Genomic DNA, 20,615 nt, shown 5'->3' with positions numbered 1-20,615 from the left:
CACATACAAAGAACATAACAAGTAAACAATTAAGTCAGAAATATTTTTAACATTCAGTTAGGGGAGAGTGCACAGAGGTAATGTGAATATTGTCATTACTGTGAGTACAAACAAAAATGGCCATGTTGGGTTTGTCGCTATGATTATCTCAACTGGTTTCCACAACCAGGCAAAAAAGTCTCACCTCCTCCTTCAAAAATAAATAACCGAATTTAAAAATATATATATATAAAAAAATAATACACTTAAAAAATAAGGGAACACCACAAGCCCCTCCCCCTGGAAAGACCCAGAGATAAAGGGAGGACCAGAAAGCAGGATAAAGGGAAAGGATAATAAACACTTAATCCTTTCTCTACACTCATTTAGGTCAGCCGTCTGTCAGTCAATAACCCAGGGTCCATGCAGTCCATAAGCATGTGATCCATCGACTTATTTGGCCCAATGGCATCCACGAGACTGGGCCAAGATGGATGACAGAGCAACAATAATGACTCTGACTCATTAAGTATTTTCAATCAGTAGCGTGATGATACGGTATTGTACATACATGGGTTGTTAACCCCAATGGATTTGCACAATCTATACGAAAACATCGTTGATTAAATTGGTATATATTAGTGACAATAAACATCAGCCACAGTGTGAATGTGTCTCCATTCTCCTACCTTACTGTATATAGGGCTTTCTGTGCTCCACATTCACTGTTCTCTGGCAAACAAACGAAGTGAACTCTGCAGAAGCGCGAGCCGAAAATACGTACAATCAGCTGTCACAGGAGGATTAAGCATCGCTCTAATGCTCGAGCCACAACACTGAACTCTGCCTACATGTGAGCAGATGTGGTGCTCCTTAAATTACACTGCAGACCTAATGACCTAGATTGCTGGGTGGAAACCCTGGCTGGCTCTCAATCTCTTTACTGCCTTTATATGCTGGGAATGAATCACTGCTGCTACACTAGACTTCCGTTCTAGAGTGTCACCAGTCTGCCACAATGAAAAATGCAGCTTTTAACTTCCACTAAAAACAAATTTCAGTGGTTGGGTTTAAATTTTGGACAAAAAACAGAGGGATTTTTTTATGATTCATTTCTGATTTTCTGCCAGTGAAATAGCTTGAAGCTGTGCTGCTCCTTTATACATTTCACATGTTGTTTAAAACTTTCTCTGCTTGTTACAAAATGGAAAAATAGACAACCTGGATGCCTAAGAGGCAACAGGCACATCCCAGAGTTTACCCTGACCATAGTGGCAGCTTCTCGCTTTCCTGAGCCTCGCGGATCAAGAGATTAAAATCCTTTGGGCAGGGTGTCCGATTAAATGGGTTTGATATGCTCTCTGGGCTTTCCCTTCCCCAGATACAGCTCCACCAGTCAGTAACACACAAGTCAGCAGTTAGACAGGGAGAAAAGATTACCTACAATGAGGCAATCCACTATATTGTCATTGGAATCATTTTTACACCAAATGTGAAACACTGGCAAGTTTTTATGCAGAAGTGCAATATTACACTTCTAAAAAGTTTTTTCTTTACAAAAAGTAACAAACTTTTTTTTTTTTATATATATATATATATATATATATATATATATATATATATATATATATATATATATATATATATATATATATATATATAATATATATATATATATATATATATATATATATATATATATATATATATATATATATATATATATATATATATATATATATATATCTATATATATATCTATATATATATATATATATATAGACAATGAAGATGAATAAAGGCACAAAGTATTATCTGACAAAACGTTTGGATATTGCTCTTCAATCTGTGGAAATCAATTTTTTCTCTCAATTTTGAGAATAAGAAATGCTATTCTTCCATTACCAACAGATCCAGTCATAAAGCCTCTTCAAAACTCAAGAATTCAACATGAACTATTAGTTAGCATGTATCTTGTTGCAATAAAGATAAATTAAACCAAACGTTTTCATGGGAAAGATAAGCAATGGTGATGATAGTGTGATTGCTGTAATAAGATCTAGTGGCTTTTATTGACTCTACCCATGGTGGGTTTCCTGCTGGGATAAGGAACTATTTACACAAGCCTTCATTTGTATGCAAAGAACATAAGAAAACAAAAGTCAAAGAAGGGGGCAAGACAGTAAGAAGAGATAAGGGCAAGTTTGATACCAAAGCTAAAGATCTTTACAGAGCTTGTGAAAATGAGCACAATTAAATTAACATTAATTAGCCTGAAAATTGGAAGGAAAAAAGTAAGATATAGATGATGAAGATGATCATGATTACTGCAGTCTACTTTCTGTAATTTTCCATTCTTGCCGTTTTGTTAACTTACTTAATTGTCTGTATAATTTGTCTAACTTTTCAGTTAGACAAGTGCGTGCGATGCGCTCCAGACTCTAAACATGTTTTGGCACTTGAAATTCTTCTATCCTGCCAGCAACAATGCTTTAATTAGAATTATGTGCTACTTGACAGCTGTTTGGCCCCTTCCTCATTAACAGTGATTACAGTAATCCTATAATAAATGATTTAAGATCAGAAGTGTGTAAAGCACTCTTTTTCTGCTCTGTGGTGTTTGCTAGATTTCTGGGAAACTAGTCAATGTATTCTCTCAAAATTAATTTATATGCAATGACTGAAGTGACAATGAACAAGTTTATTTGGAGAGATTTAAAAAAAAAAAAAAAAAAAAAAAAGTATAGGTCTAAATATATGTGCCAATCATTAAAATATGGAAAAGTGCTAAAAGGCACAGCAGCCATAAGGTGCCATACTATGTATGCATTTTAATGGCTTATATCCTATTAAAATGACAGTGTAGCTGTAGGTAAGACTTCAAAATGACATAAGCTTTAAAGATCTGCAGATATCGCATCTTCTTTATGGATAGTTGCAATTGGGGAAAAAAAGATGATGTTTAATATGCCACATTTGGGGGGTTAGTGTTAGGGGCCTTGGTCACCTACAGGCGTCCCTGAGGGAAGCAGCATAAACTGTGAGGAAAGGAGATGAGCCATCTCATCTATGGTGACACGTCCATGTCTATTATAGGAATATTAAGGTGATTTTTCGTTAAGCATCTGTGCTCTGCAAACCAGGAAACGTCCATCAGTGTGATTTACGGCCCTGTCTCTGTATGTGTGTGAATGGATGTGTGCGGTCGCGATGTGTGAGTGATGCCAGCGGTGCTGACAGTCGATCTATCTGTTCCTCCCTCAAGTGCAGAACAGCTCAGGCCTCCAGTGTCTGCTGGAGCTGCCGGCTGCTTCCAGCACCACGGACAGCGCACCTAGCCTAGCAAGAAGCCGGTGGTTCAAATTAGAAGCAACTTCAGCGAGGTAATAAGGGAGGGAGAGAGAGGGAGGGAGAGAGAGAGCGGGGAAAAAACCCGACTAAAAACACCCAACATCATTTCTGAGTGTTCTCGGGCTGAATTAACCATTTTATGCTTTAAAATAACTCATCGTGCATCAGTCTCTGTAATGCGATCCGGCTGTAACAGCTCCTGGAGCCTAAAAGGTGGGCTAACTGAATTTAGGGGAGCTCTCTGAACACATGACATCACCTCCCAGAAAAGGAAAAAAAAATTACACCCGGGATTCAGGATTCACTGCTTGCATCTCCGATGCAAATAATACCTGGCAAAGCTAATTTCACTTTTGCGACTTACGATTATTCTTCATTTCACTGCGTCGTTAAACGCGATGAGGAAGATGTGTCGGTCATTAAAGCACAGACACAGGCTACATCTGCAACGATGTGCTCGTGTTTGACCACAGGAAAATAAGGGCTACTGTTCAAGGGCCTTCGTGGGTGCAACGTGGCACTGAACCATTACTGACCTCGCTCTGAATTTTTATTTTTAGAATATTTTATTCTAATGCCCTAGACCTGGGAGATCGATAATGTAAGATTCACGCAGTTGTGCGCGTGTCAGCGCGCGTCAGTGACAGCAAGCACATGGCGGCCGTTTCTAGTACAACACACTGACACACATCGGAGGCTCGACGGGGCAATAATCAGCTTGTGATTCGGGTTTCTGATGCGTCCTTGGTCTGCCCTGCGTTCATTCATCTTGTGCAGGCTCGATAGAAATCTGATGCACATCCATTATACGGCCGGTAATCATATCTACGGGGTCATAAATGAGGGCGAGAGACAGAAAAAAGATGGAGAAAAAACGCTGCAAGTCGATAGGCTACTTACCGGGGTTTTATCTTGCTGGCTCGGGACTCCATTGCTGTCTGATGCTGCTAATGGTTTCATAATGAAAAAATGTTCACCGGGCTAAAATCTAACATCCCGGACCTGCTCTATGCTACAGCATAGACCCTCATTTTCATCCAAAGCCACCTGCCCTTTCCCCTCCCTCAGCTGCGCCGTCTCCCTGGAAGGAGGCGGCGGCGGCTTGTCAGTTTTGGGAGTATCCGCTGTTCCTTGGCCTGATTTGACACTCCAAACCGACACCACCTTCTGCGTTTATTCCAGCCACCCCGCTTCTTCCAACAGAAATATCTTAAAATCACCGAAAAGGAGGAGGCGGACAGAGGAGGAAAAAATCCTTTTATCCAAGCGAAGAAAAACAGCCAGCGTCTTCTCTCCGCGCACTTGACAATCACATCTCCGACCGGAGAGCAGCGGTTCGCCGATAAGAAAGCAGAAACAGGGGAAAAAGATGAGAAAAATGGCTGACAACACTTTCACTCACGTTTGCTCCCTCCGCCTTCCTTCCCTCTCTACCTCCTTCTCCCTCCCTCTCGCGAAAGTAAAGCGACACACGCGAAAACACACACACGCACGCCTTTATGCACCATTAGATTATTTGAAGACCGAGACGCCTGCAGCCTCCGCCGAGGTACTGTACGTTAAACCCAGCGGTTTGTTTGTAACGGGAGCAGGGGGATGTGTGTATGTGTGTCAGTGGTGGAGGAGGGGGAGGGAGGAGGTGGTGGTGGTGGAGGAAGAAGAGGAAGGGGGGTGGGGGATAAGGACCTCCTCCCTGCCTGAGAGTGATGCTGTCAGAGCAGCCACTATGGCTGTGCTCATCTGGAGGACTTACAACACCCCAGCTCTGATAGAGAGATAGAAGAGGGAAATGGATGGATGATTAAATAAAAATGAGGAAGATGGATGAAAAGCAATGTCCAAGGAGAGATAAAAGGTGATACACAGCTGAGAAGTGGGAGGAAGGCGATAAGTCCAAAAGGTAGAAAGAGGTAGAGGGAAACGGAGGGATGAAGAATTGGTTGGTAGAGAAGAGCACAGTGGAATAATGCCATTATCCCTCACTTCAGCACCAGACCATGGCTGGAGCTTGTTGGCATAGAAACGGAAAAAGGAAAGCCATTTCCTGGGTGGAGAGACGGCAGCACTTCCTCCCGAGTGTGAGAGTAAAATATGGAAAGAGGAAACAGTAGCATTGCTTCTCCGGAGAGGCGAAAGCATTCACAGGGGGCTCACTGCAGGAACACAGACTGGCAGCAATGATGTCACACTGTCACTCAGCTGGAATAGCCATGGCAACTGGGTGAGCACGAGCCCCCTGCACCCACCCACTCATCTACCCATCCAGCCCGCTACACACCCTCTAGGGCCTTCAGTTGCTGTGGCGACGGAGGCAGCAAGACATGCTGAAATGGAGGCAGGGAGGGGAGAGAGTGCATAAAATAGAAAAGTGGCAATAGACTCTTCCACTTCACCTTCACTCAGCTGTACTACAGCGAGCAACAGCATCACCAATCAAACAAACAACATTACACTTGGCTTTCTGAGAGGAAGAAATGTACTTCTTATATGTGTCTGTTCAGGTGGGAGGCCATGCCTCTGGAGACTCTAGATACTGGATAAATAGAAGGCTCTCTCTCTCTCTTTTATATATATATATATAGACTGAGATATGAGGAGGACACAATGACAGAAACTGCACCACAGGGAACAATGAGGATTTAGACAGCAAACCAAAGGCAACAAACAACAGGCCAGTTTGCTACTCGCCACAAAACAACCAGGAATTAAGCTTAGAAACAACACGCAGAGCACAAAACATTAAAAGAAGAGTCGTGTCTGTTTACACATTATCTACACTCAACAGCAGATTAAACAGTAAAATCACATAGAATCTCCAACAGTAGATATAACATTTATTATCATTTATTCTTTGGTCATTGCATTTTCCTGCATTGTTGCAGGTCTCAGTCATTTTGTCATCACTGTCCGTTTTTTGTCATTTTGCAAAACTGGTGGAGGATGAATCAGTTCCCTTTCGGCATCAATGTATCACTTTGTTACACAACATGAAACGAGAAATATTACTAACAAATTTATTTTTAGGCACATTAACTTAAAGCTTTATAAACTAAAACTGAACTTTTTTGCACTTTTCTTTTACTTCTCTTTAATATAATGTGCATTTTTTTGGTTCTGGACTGCAGACAAAACATAATCTGGAAGTATCATGCAGAAGCTGTCACAGGCAGTATCTTTGGCATTTCATAGCATCACACATGAATCAAAAATGAAGAAGTGCTTTGCTGCAGCTCTAGATTATTTACATCCATAAGCAGGAACCATAATATGATTTCAGAGCCTCATACTTAAGATGGATCTAAATGGTGCAAACAACCATACGTAAAGCCCGTGCAATATAAACTTAATTTCTGACAAAGACTAATGAACATTTGAAAATGAAACAATAACTAATCCAATAAAACCACTGACACATTATTTTTTCATGTATGCAGACAGCTGATGCTGTAGCCTTTTAGTAAAGAGTCTGGCTGCTCCGCTTCAGACAATGCCTAGAAAGCAGCGTACTACACGCTGGTTTTGGAGCTGCTCCAGTCAAAGCAATGGGGATGTGAGTGGGAGGCGGAGAGGGGGAGGGAAGCTGGAGACCCGGTATGACATCACCTCTCCTGCCCCGGAGCCATGATGTAATGTATCAAAACAACCAAAAAGCTCAGGTGCTTGGCTGTGCAGCCCAGTCATTAATGTCTCCAACAATTGCTGGCGGGGGGAGGACCGGGGCATCATTACATCACCTCGGCAACGTGGTTGCGTCTGGGGAATATCAGACCCTCCTGCCCAGCCCCCCTTTTTAAAGCTTTCATAGCAAGCTCATTTAAAGGAACAAACAAGCCAATTAATCATTTTTTAGTGACTAATAACAAGCTGAAGGTAAAGGGAAAGAGGCAGGTGAGCATCGATCTTGGGAGATTGTCGGAGTGACATGAAAAATGCTACTTGAAACAGCAATAATGAACTTGATCTCAATTGCAGTGTGTGCTAAATGCATGAGGTGGGTGAGGGGCCTCATCTGCCATTTGTAAACCGCCTGTGAACCCAGTCAGGCTTCAATTGTTTCATGCATTTATAGGGAAAGGCCATGTGATTGTGTTCTGCCTACTGATGTGTGGCATTAGGGCAATAAAAACCTCATTACACTGCTGGATCAAACACCCCTGCATAGACATGACACACATGCACAGCCAAGTATTTCAATGGCAATAACAGCATAAGGCACTCATAAATCAAGCATTTTCTTGGCACCAGCAAACCAGGATCAAATTGTTCAGTATTACAGCAACATTTAAGAAAAAAAATAATGCAAGAGAAAAATGCCTTTCTTTGCCAAATCCCAGACACACATGCACAAAATCAAACCAACAAACACTGCATGACTGAGGTGTATACTCAAACTTTAATTTCATCACCTCATGATCTTTCTTTTGGGATACTTGAGAGCAGATTGTTGGAAGACACATGGTTAAAAAACAACAACACTGGTACTGCAGATGACTGAGCAATGGACGATTTCACAAACATTTCTGTCCACTCAGCTGATCCCACAGTAAATCATAGTTGTGGAGGAGTTTACTGGCACACAGTGAATTGAAGGTTGTCGCCACAGACCACTAACCTTTCTCAATGCACACAAACTTCTATGTTTTTTTTTAATATCTATCAGAACAATAAATATGATAGGAGTTATTTTTTTTCTCTTAAAAACAGATTACTGTGTGTATGATGCACTGCCTTTAGGACAACCTTGAAGCTCTAGAAAAATCTGAAACAGACATCTTACTTAAGTACTATACCTGTTAATGTATACTTGTCTTTTTGTCTTAATGGATTTATTTGAATTTAAAAAACAAAACAAAACAAAAAAACAACAACTTGCTGTTATGCTCATAAGACTGCATAAGACAAAAAAAAAATCCCATAGGATCAATCATAGACATAGACCATAGACACCTTATACATCAGCACATTGTGAAAGACACACAGTGGCCATTAGAGGATCAAACTCAACATACTTTGATTTATTGATCTGTCTCTAACCTTGTTCGGTGATTTGTAAGCCAACAGAATCCCACGTGTAGAGAGAACACAGCGCATTAATCCTTGATGCCGGTCCCATTACGATGGCTCTAAATAACTTTGTTAGAACGCAAAAGATGATCTAATAAAGAGACTCCATTTTCATACTTGCTACAGCCCGAGGGATCATTTCATTTTTCAAGCTGTTGTCACCTCCACGCTGCTCTGAAAATAATTTGACAGAAACGCAGGCAACCAGGCACATCTAAAAGATTACACTTGTAGGTTCACAGGGGCATAACATCTGTTGTGCCCGTGCACCTGCTACAAGGTGCATAAATAGGAAAAGTGAATCAAAAGACATGCTTTCAGAGAATAAGCAACAAAGTGAGATAGTTTCCAAATGAGTGGCAGGTTGATCAGTGACTACAGGTTTCCGGATCGAGTTAACAACTGACTGTAGAAGCTTATGAACTGGAAGTCTTTAACACTGAATGCTGTGGGAGTGAGCCGAATGATGTGGTTTTAGTGTCACAGTTACAACTGCATGTGTCGACTCATTCTTAATCAGTGGAAAGAAAAGGAAATCTTTAACCACAAAAGTTCAAATGTACCTGAAAAGCTGAAACTATACAGTTAACAACTGATGGACACTATCAACTCATTATCAGTAAAATCCCAAATGCAGCATACAACGCTATTAGGATCAGCTAACAATAAGCAAAAATATTCAAATCAATCAGTGTTCACCTGGATGGGATGGATCAGATGGATGGACTGGCATTCATGTGGATATTAACTTAACAACCTTTAACATCAGAAAGCCTTTGCAGACCAAGCTCACACCCTGAATGCAATGACGTCAAGCTTGTTCCTCCCCAGAGGGACAATGAATTCTGCCACACCACAAACACAGTTTAGAAATGGGTAGAAGGAACATGACAAAGACCAAGGTGTTGGTGCAGGGCTGTTAAACTCCCACTATCTTATCAAACATGCCTGCAAAATGTGGTGACTGGCACTGACCAAACAAAGATGACGCTGATGGGAATTGGATTAGTTTTGGAAGTATTTATTCATGGAGTCATGGAGACCATCAGTGTTTTCACATTTTTCCAAAACAATCCATCTAACAGCAGTTAAGATATTTCAGTCTATACCAATATGGTGGACAAACAGTCTGGCTGACAGTGAAGCTAATTGGGCTGAGAATTTACCGTGAGATCTTGAGTAGACCTGCAAGCTGTAGCAGATGATACAAATCACATTTGTACAACTACCTTCACTGTGAAGACTATTCTAACAATTTCAATCTGTTGATGAGTTAGAGGGAAGAGTGCAGAATGACTAGTTAATAGAACCTTAATGAGACACATGGTCATTATGTCAGGATTTAAAACGGGCTTCATACTTTAAATTGCTGGAAAGTGTGCAGAGTCAGATACAAATGGATTAATTGTTGGTATGGAATTTAATGCGCCTTCTGAATTACCTTTTACAGTTCAACACTTCATTGCCTTTTACAAATTTACATAAGATATTACCTTAAGCAAGTCCTATTCTTCAATTTTATTGACGGACCATAGTTCATATCAGTATCAATTCAGTGCCACTGACATTTCAATATAAGGAGGTTTAATAAAAGGCTGATTTCATGTCTGTATGCGGGTCTGTCATTTCAAACAGAGCCAAGAAAAACAAATAACACTAAACCACAATCATCACAACCCCACAGTCTTTCTCAGCTTTTGGACAGCTTTAGGGAACTTTGGGAAATGAGTTGGTGAGATAGTTGTCATCTTATTTACCCGGTCACTACAGTAAACTAATCTAACATTTGTTTCTAATTGTTTGGAGAGATTTTGATCAAATTTAAGTGATAAACACCATTAAAAAGACGCCCAGAGTACCATGTTATCCTTGCCGTGCAGGCTCATTACCATTGAAATAAATGTCATCTGTCAAGCCTTTTGAAAATACTCAACTTTCAAAAAGGTCTTTGAATGTCAAAACTGACATGAAAAGCACATCAAATGTCAGTAAGCGTGTTCTAGCACATTGGTTGAGAAATGAGGCGCAGCCTGTAAACGAGTACCTGATTTTGTGTGCTTGCATGAGGCAGCGGTTCAGCTGTATTATCAAGTCTGAACTCTCCCAAAATATCTGCTCCATTTCCATCAAAACATAATGTTTGATATTTGGCTATTAATAACTACAAACACTGATTGTGTCTCTGTAGTCCATGCTGGGAAAAGAAGCGTGGGTGTTTCATTTCAAAGAAACAAAGGAAACTTAAGCTGCAGCTGCAAATGAAAATGCATATTTATTACATTACATATATACATATATAACACTACAGAAAATAAAGGGATGATCATTTCATTCAGCAATGACCATAATCAAGAGATGTTGAGATTGTAATTATTTTAAAAATAGGCAGAACCTTTGGGGTTGAAGCAGTGTGCCGATTAATCAGCTGCTCAGAGAATAAACTATAAATAAGGATTTATTATTGTTTCAGGATAAAACAATTATTTGCTAGTGTACCAAGTTTATTATATAACTCATAAAATTGTGTATTTTTAAAATATTATTCAAATATTATGATTATAATATTTAATATTAATATCATGATCTTTATATTTTATGGCCCAAACGATGAATGAATCAATAATTAATAAACAACATATTTAAGCAATGCAGGAGACAAGAAAGTGTAGGAAACTGTTTCTCTCTTCCTTGGTGTAGTGCCTATACAACGCCTATTCGACACCGGGGCTTTTGTATCCCTGCACAGCTGAAGCGGAGCAGGTTGTCACAAAGGACAGCTCTAAAAATAGGAGCTCGGCTTTTCTGCGGCCGAAAGTGGCAGGTTTTGTTCTCTCTGCATTTATCAGCAGGTCTGACTGCTCAACACTTTGAGCCCTGATCTTTTCAACCTCTTTGTCATAATCCGTTTCTGCTTAAACACTGCAGGACTCCGTGATGAAATACTGAGATATTATATATACACCCTTCCTCACCTATTGGTAATGCTATGTTTGTACACTTTGCACTGCATAAACTGCTCTTTTAAATGTTAGATAGGTCTTGAAATAGCGGTTTTACACTTTTCAAAGCCATCATGATCGAGCAATCCAGCAGCAATGGCAAGACCAACCAGAGCCCCACCCACACAGCAGGAATAATAATAATCTAAAATTTGATTTATGCTGATGTTGTGATAATAGAATTGGAGTGTGTGTGGTGCAGATTTCAGCCTTTATCAGTCTTCATGCCAGGAAGTGGATGTATTTATTAAGGAAGTCTACTACTACCTACAGATATGAGGGAAGAGACGCAGATAAAACCACCAGGAGAAGCACAAAACACAGACATCTAGAACACATAGACAGAAGAAGAAACACACCCACACTAGAAAACAAGACATAACACTGTTAACAGATACGGTACCTGGGGTTTATTGCATTCCTGGAAGCCGGGTTAAGGAGAGCGCCATGAAAAAAGGAAAAAAGATCAAAGTTATCAAACATGTCACTTGCCAGTCGAGTGAGAAAAAAGTAGGCAAAAGCTCCGTGGCTATCTATAAATCAACCATTTTCAAGTTTCTATTGTTCTGTTACTTGACAGTTTTTCTATATGATTAAATTCTATTATAACAAGAGTTCCCATGTTAAGGCAGATAACTTCAGCCAAAGTGTATCTGCTCTGAAAACAAAGATGATATCGACCTACATGGCAAAATCTTTCATTGTTCCAGGATTCGACAGCCTAATTCATCTTCAAGGTGAAAATATAACTTTCTCTGTACTCTTAGACAAGGACTGTTATAAAGAACACACATTCGCTTGCATCATAATTCTGCCTTGCACACACATACTTCAGCATGCCTGCAGACTACTGAACAGATCACTTCCGAATGCCGTGTTTTTGCCATACCACTGCAGGCTAATTTGGATCTCTAAGCAGACAATAAGACTCACTGGGTTTTCTTTAAAAATTGCATTTGCTAACCTTGCAGCACTCAGTACAGCAGCTTATCTGTGAAGCAAGCTTAGCACAGGCAGGAACAGTACCACATTTTTTGAAAAACAATACATGCATTCACTCTCTCAGACAGAGTTAGGGGAGGTTGATATCACACTCATATTTGTTCAGTAAATATCAAGCTCCAGCTGATTACCTGGATTAGAACAGCTTTAGTATAAAGACCGGAAACGAGGATAAGAAGTAACCTGGTGCTGTAAAGCTACACATTGTTGTCCACACACTTGGGTTATTGTAAGGATTAATCAACAAGATGTGATGCAATAATGGATGAGCTTTAGAAGTGGTGGTAGGGGGATTTGTTACAGTTGAACAGTGCTAGCAGTTTCTCCTGTTGCCAATGTTTACGCTAAACTATGCTAGGCTAAGCTAAGCTAACTGCTAGCTTGGTCCAGCCTCTTAAATACTGTAAAGGCACGAGTCTGTACACCAAAGTCACCAAAATGCAATATGATCTATGAAGAAGCCTTGAAAGAACAATAATTAATTCAGCAATCAATAAATAGTAAGATTAGTTAAATAAGGTAAAAAAAAATATTAAGTCACATCTTTTTTTAAACCTGTCAGCCACAAATTGCACCGATGATATATGGGCCATCTGTAGAATCGCCCATATATCATTTTCTCAAGTGCTTCAGAAGATCAATACATCTCAGAGAAACTGATAACATCCTCGCACAAACTTCCTCAGTGTGTAATGCAATATTTTTGTTCAACACCTTAAATTAAAGCTGAGAGTCGTCTGCCCTTCAACTGCAACTCGAATTTCTCACTTCACGTCTGCTGTGGTGCGGAAAATGTGAAAACTGCGTCACTGCCTAAATATTCCTGGGCCTCACTGTACATCTTAAAGCGGTCAGTGGATGAGTGAGCAATGTCACTGTCAAGGACACTCCAACAGAGCACATGATTGCTGATGGACACATTGGCTGTTTGGGATTAAACCCGCGACCTTCTGATTATAGGGCGGCCTCGCTTACCACCAGGCCTCCTTGGTGGAGGAAAGGAGTAAAAGGAGTATTGATTGCCTGCCTCCTGCTGCTTGTATAATTATAGAACATCTGTTTGGGGCCTTGGATGCCCTGCTGGACACCGAGTAAACCCAGAGGAAGAAATATTATTCATCCACACAGAGTTTGGGGAGTCTACAGGGGTCCTGAGGAGTTTCATTGGAGGGGGGGGGGCAGATAGGAATATGTTAAAAATCTGTAATGGATAAAATCAGCAGCGTGGTAAACACGAAGCCTTAACAGGAACCACATTGACATTTCATTTCAGAGTGAGTGACAGAATCTGCACAAAGACCTCTAGCAAGTGCCTGAGTGAGAGATCAGAGACACAATCTGTGTGTGCATGTGGGTATGTGTGTGCGTCAGGTCGGCTGTTGATATTAGAGGAAGAGATAGAGCGTGTGAGATTAAGTGCAAAATGGAGAGCGACTGAGAAATGGAGATTATGAGCATTTGCCACAGAGAATATATAAAGATCACATAAAGATATATGTGTGTGTGTTTTCATTCTGAACAAGGCACACAAGTGTCAACTCACTGCTCTGAGCACGCAGGAGGCATGTGGTGAATCCTAAACACGGCCCTCTTTCACTGCCCTGATTCATCTCTAGAAGTAGAAATGTGTTTTTATACATCTGCCTCCATCGCTTTAAATAACAGAACTGTCTGCAGAGTGTCTAATGATGGAAACTTGAATTTTCAGAGGAGCTTTTCAGATGAGAACACTGACTGCATACAACTCTAAATTTCCCGTACCAAACTACAGGAATGAGAGCATGACTCTGTTTTGATATGTGGCCTTACATCATACCTTTAATAAAAAGCTTTTAATGGTAGCCTGCAGAAGAAAAAAGTGTGGACACTAAGTCTGACAGTAAATCTGAACAGCACTTTAGAAAGGAAGCCCAAACTGCCATCTTTCACCATAGAAATACTGCAAAGGTCAGTCCATTTCTCTACCTGCAGGAAGCTGAATTACTAATGCCAGCCGACACACGACGTCTGCATTACTGCAACGCAAGTTTGAAATGTGATTTTAGAACTCCAAAGGTGTTTGGTGTAGTGCTCATAAAAATATCGTCGACAACTTCTCATGTCAGACTCAGACTACACAAGAAATATGTTCATAACAGATATTTATACCTGTTATGAACATCACTGTGGCAGATTAAGCAATTAGAGACTTGTGAAATCATGTCTGTTCATGCCTGCAGAGTACACAGTGCCCTGACTAATCACGACTTCCATCGTTCATTGTCTGTTGCTGACTGCCATCTTTTATGGCATCAGCGGACGATAACAAACAAAACGGTGCATGATGCTGGCAGTTCAACCAAGCAAACATTTCGCTTTCACGTTGCCATTTTTTTAAACTGTAGTCTTGTTAAGATTAAAACAAGTACAACTATACAAGCTCTGTAATAGTGTGGAGTATTTTCCAGCTACACCATCAAGCATTATTAGAAACAATTTTCCAGGTTGTAAAAATAATAGAGCCAAATAAAGCTGTGCAGGCAGATTTCAAATTAAGATCTTCCTGTGCCAGAGCCAAGCCAATTATGTGTGAAATCTGGCCACAAAAACACAAGATTAATATCATATGGGCTGCTTTACATCAACTTATAGATATGACCAATCCTAAATGCACATATTTCCCTGATTAATGTGTCTAGCATTTAACAGCTTCTGCGTCGCAAATATACGCAGATGAGAAAAAAGATGGCACTTATTCTGATGATTCATCTATTTAAGTGATTCATTTTAAACTGACCCCTTTTAATCTAACACTTATTCTTTGCACAGACTAAAACAGCAGCTCTAGTCATTTGTGCTCTCTGAAACAAGACATACAAGTTCACTTCCCCAACAGTAAATTAAACAATTCTGTTTTTTATTTTAAATGCATACTGTATATCTTTGTATTTCCATTTAATTCCAAGGCACGCTGTATGGAATTGTATAAAGTGTAGCAAACAAACCAGTTAATGAGATCATTTAAAGGAGCAGTTGCATATCTTCCACGGTATGTCAATCCCAAATAAGTCATCCAAATGATAAATGGGGTCCAAACAGGTCCAAATGAAGCCATTAATTTAAAGTGTTCCAAAACTAGATCTACTTGATCAAGGATTTGCACTTTCTTTGAACTGAGAAAATCAAATAATCTTCTCTTCATAGAGATGATAGCTCTACTTCAGACTGTGGGGGAGAGTGGGGTCTGCATGCAAGTGTCAGCTCTCCCACTGGGAGTTCCACTACAGGGTTAGCATTACTTTTATATTTTAGCTATGAAGCCGGCACTCTGAAGAGCACATTACAGTGGAATGTTCAGGTTGTTGTAGAGGGATCAGAAGCTCACACAGATTCTGTCTGCAGACATTGAGTGACCTGTGGCCAGATCCTACTCATCATTCTGAGGCCTGAGCACTAAACCCTCTCAGATTTAATTAATGTACCAGGTAAATGGCTGAAACAAGAGGATGCAGGGGCTCATGTAACATAAATACAGGAATCAGTTACCACTTTGCAGCATATGTGGCGTTTCCTTGATCATAGGAAAAAAAAAACAAAAACCACTTATTAAGCAAATATTTAATGGGTTGATAATTAAAACTAATGGTGATGTTCACATTCTCCAGATTTCATAGAAACTGAATGTTAGGACTGGCTGCTCCTTCCATAGTTATCCTTTCCCTCTGGACTTGAACAGGACTATGAAATCCACTTCATTCTGTTGAACACTGTCTAACATTGGGAAAAATGTACAAACATGGGCCAGAATGCCTGATTTTTCATAGACTAGATGATTTGACGCTTTCAGCAGGAACACACCTTAGTTTGTCAGTGTAAAGACTGGGAGCGAGCCAATTTGTCACTAATAAAGAAGGATACTTATCCTACAGGGAAAGTATTAGCTATTTCAGGATCTATCAAATACTAAAAATTCCTCAACTGTCAAGATGACATTTTCAAGTACTTCAAAAAAGGAAAACCCCCCCACAAAAAACACAAACCCAGCACATCAATGACATAGCAGCTCATCTGGCCCACGATCCATCACTGTTCACATATAACTGTAATGTGTGAAGAACAGAAAGAAAGTGATAATTTTTGTTGTTATTGGTTGGCTGTATTGCACAAACTAATGAGAATTAAAATCCACTGAGAAGTCAGAGAGGCTCAAACATTCATATAAATATGAATTAATCTTGTTTCACTAAAATCTGACCAATACTCTAGGAGGAGGAGTGATTCTTGTGAATTGTGAAGGCGTAGACTGATGGGCAGCTCGTAATCATACAGGCAGGAGTCTTCACACTGGAAAAGCTATGACTAACAATGTTTGGAACCATTGCATAAGAACAGAATAAGCTATTCATGAGTTATCAAAATATTCCAATTAAGATAATTTCTTGTTTGACAAATCATTAAAGCTTTAAAGATAAGAGTTTACAAAGTCAAATACTGTGAAAAATGGCTAATCACCAATGTTCAAATGTAAGGGACTAATCGATTTGGCTGTTTTACAACTTAGTTTATGAACTGGTGGTGAGACAAATGGGCAGTTTAAAGCCACATTAGGCTAACTTCAGTTTTACAATTTATGAACAAACCTACAGAAAAATAAGTCAGTTAACTTATCAAGTATAAGAAGAATCAGCTCAGCAATCAACAGATCAGTTTTCATTCTCCTCCAAGGAGCAGTTTACCTTCTGAGGTTTTCGTACTTGTTTCCATATTTGCCTTCATAGCAGTGACTAAGCTGAATGAAGAACAAAAAAACCTTGCCTGCTGGAGCGATATCCTGTCTTCAATCCCAAGTTTCTCCTCAGTGCATTTCTCACCTCTTAAAAACGCCTCGGGGAAGGAGAGAGGAAAATCTGAGCGGTGTCTGGCATTCTAAATTCTGGAGATTAGCTTGCTATGTCAGCTTAGCATCCGCCCAGATTCAGCTTCTCTGTCACTCCACACCCCTCCACCCCTCTGTCAGCAGCAGCAGCAGCGGCGGCAGCAGCATGCTGCACTCTTGTTAACTTAGCTCCCTTCCCTACTGTACTTCTAAGTGCACTCGAGCACAGCCCATCTGGGACTGCTGGTTGCCATAGCAGCCGGTCCATCCTTCCCACAGGAGCGGTACTAGAGTGAGGAGAGTTGGGTATGTGACAGGAGACGTCGGGCCATGAGAAAGTTCAGCGCAGTCTTTTGAATCAAAAACACTGCGCGTCTATATTTAGGATACTGGGTGGGGCTGGATGGAGGCAGGAAGAAGACTACTTTTGCCGCATTTACCCATTTGGAGCTCGATTGTTTCAGAGCAATACAAGTTTAAAAAAAAAAAAAAAAAAAAAATTGGTACACTGACAGAACACCCAGGGGAGTGTCAGGAATGAAGGGAATGCAGTGAAATTGTGCAGAACAGGAAAAACTGTGTGCAGCAACTGCATGCTGGGTATTTGCATCATTAGTGTGAAAATGCTTCACTTCCTATTCCCAGGGAAAGAAAGCATGAAGGGGAGAAGGCATGGTGCAACACAATGGGCAAACTTACTCCTCTGCTGTCAAATCGCCTCAGATGGTTAAATTCAACACTATATGGTACAGTAATTAGATCAGACTTCTTCAAAAAGTCAGCGTTGCAAACAACATTTCTCTTTCAATTTTCACACTGCATCATGCAAACTGTTCTGCTAGCTCCAGTTTGCCGATTTGTTCTGCAGTATTTAATTAACAGAACTTTTCCACTGTCTGAGGACTTCATGTATTAAGCAATTAGCAATAGCAATGGAAGAAAATGTGTATTTTGAAACAAGCCCTTCTGTTTAGCATGTAGTCTTCCATTTTCTCTCCTTGTACAGTGCAATAACTAAGAAAACAATCTCAATGTTTTTATCATGAACAGCCATTCTGTGCATCACCAAATGTGCTGGAAAATTTATATTGTGTGGAAAAATATTAAAGGGTGAGTACAATGCTAAATGGTAACATTTGAAACTTCATGCAAGTCACAGGAATCAAAATTGATTGGTGAAGGGTAGAAATCTATCCCAGCTACACTACCTAACAAAAGTATTGGGCCACACCTCTTAACCTGCAGAGTTTCAAACCTTCTCTGGCACTAACATCAGTGTGCTTCATGGAGTGGGTCTTCATGATCAAGCCGCTCCTGTGGCTATAATGTGTAGGCGGCCCTGTACTATTGCTTGTATAGTCTATGAAATAAGCAACAGATTTGTGATCTTCACCAATTTGTCACACAGTTAATTGCCATATTATCATAAACAGACTGGAATTGCCAGCTTTACCCTTTTCAATCACAAACTGATAGACTGACAAGCAGGCTGACGGGATCTTATCTGTATCTTGATGGACCAAAGTCGCTTTGAGGACGGTCACCAATTGTGAGCAGTAGCAGACCTGGTGTCCATCTCTCAAGCAAATATTTCAAAGGGAACAACATTGTATCACATCAGTGTTTTACAGTCTCCTGCCACTCTTTTCCATAGTGAGAGTGTAACAGAGGCATAGCCACTGACTCAGCCGCTAACGTTTGCTCTGAGATTCAGGTGTTTTATGCTTGTAGCAGTTAGCCTTGAACTGCTAGTTTACCACTACTTTCAATTTTTTTATTCCAAACTGTAGCCTCAAAATGTAAAACTCATTTAGTTCCCTCTTCAGTAAAGTATCTCCAATGTTTTTTGTTCAGCTCGCTTCAACAAGGTCCATAAAGTGGTTAACTTTTGGATGCTTCACAAAATATAATGATGCTTAGATTCACCAGCAGGCATGATAACCTAAAATTATTGATGTGAAAGGTGGATTTTACCTGGAAACCAAACCTTTTATAAGTTATCAATGTGCACAAAATATATGATGTGTGACAGCACAGACAAACAGTTTGAAGACGACAGGTACAGCACAGATAAACTGATGCTCAAAAAAACCAAACAAACCCAAAAAACAAACTACAGAAGCGTTTATAAAGAGAGGACTGAGGAACAGACAAAAGCCAGCAAGAGCTGTAAACATCACACACAGAAGTGTAGCCACTCTATTCTATTCTACCAAGAAAGGGCAGAATAATTCAACTCTGCAAGGAGTAGAGGGAGACTAAAAAACAAGCTTGAAGTGCACTCAATGAAGACAAGAGCAACCTTCTCCAGGAAATAAGACATCACAGTCCACCCACCTACAACCAAGGGTCAGCAAAGGGCACCAAACAGAGTGAACACACTAATTTTCAGCTACTATCCGAAGCAGAAATACAACAGGTTTGGAAGAAGGAGCTCGACACACAAACAGAGCATAACACAGTGATAGAGCAACGCTGATGCCGCCTCCGGAGCGCGCAGCGATCCGCCACAGCGAGGGTAAACAACAACAAAACTGTAGCACAGGATGCAACTCACCGTGTGGTACCCGCGGGCTATGGGCGGCTTCCCTGTAGGGTACGGATCCACGGTGTCGATGATTGTTTGTCTCTCCCCTTTCTGGTTGATCTTCCGAAAGCGCCGACGGGACTGTCTGTGCGAGGCTTGTCGCTGAAAGTACTCCTCATTTTCATCCATATAGTCCACCTGGAAATGATAGAAAGGGAGGGAGACAGAGATGAGGGGAGTGACAGTCTTCGTCTTCATTCACGCCCCCTCTTGAATCCCCCACCTCCCTGCATAACGCCCCTCTCATTGCGTAAAAATAGAAGTGTGTGGGCTGTACGATGCACACCTACGTCAAAAGGGTGCTCACAAAACAAAAGGAGAGACCGAGAGAAAGAAACAGAGGGCTGAGCGAGGAATTTGGATGGAAGGATTGAGCTAAGGAGAGAAAAGCGATGGGGAGTAAACTGATTGACAGGTAGAGATAAACAGAGATGGAGCCTGGCAGAGTTGGAAATAGAGACGCTCAACTCTCTCCGTCTCTGCTAGACATATTAACCACAAAGAAATTACAAGTTCAAAAAAGATAATAATCCATGTTTCCATTTTTAATGAACTGGGAGGAAGAAAAACATTTTCCATGTGGAAACTGGCACAGCATGCCACTTTAACTAAGCCATCGCTATAGTCAAGCGGTACAATTTTGTGACGCTTTTTTGGTTTTATACTATCTAAACGGTGCTCTGGTGCCACACGGCTTTGTGCCATGATGGAACGACATATCTGACTTTACATTTTTGGCCCTTTCTTTCCCTTCCCTCCCCTTGCTCGCTCGCTACTT

At 40.5% G+C, this 20,615-nt stretch overlaps 1 protein-coding gene across 7 annotated transcripts in view; it reads right to left on the bottom strand.

Annotated features, from left to right (window-relative positions):
• Positions 1–20,615, bottom strand: part of rapgef2 (Rap guanine nucleotide exchange factor (GEF) 2) — a 107,204-nt gene that overhangs the window by 28,396 nt on the left and 58,193 nt on the right. For 3 of the 7 annotated variants that reach the window (XM_039621104.1, XM_031758968.2, XM_039621119.1), the window contains exon 6: positions 19,808–19,975. In XM_039621104.1, coding sequence (XP_039477038.1) covers positions 19,808–19,975 — 168 coding nt within the window. Of the gene's footprint in view, positions 1–4,230; positions 4,456–11,796; positions 11,815–19,807; positions 19,976–20,615 lie in introns of those variants that run through there. The other 4 variants (XM_039621114.1, XM_039621101.1, XM_039621122.1 and 1 more) reach the window with 3 other exon arrangements.

The sequence above is a fragment of the Oreochromis aureus genome, linkage group 2, assembly GCF_013358895.1.
Source record: "Oreochromis aureus strain Israel breed Guangdong linkage group 2, ZZ_aureus, whole genome shotgun sequence".
In the NCBI taxonomy this organism is placed as follows: Eukaryota; Metazoa; Chordata; class Actinopteri; order Cichliformes; family Cichlidae; genus Oreochromis; species Oreochromis aureus.
Note: the sequence above shows the minus strand (reverse complement) of the source record. Positions and strands in the feature narration are given on the sequence as shown.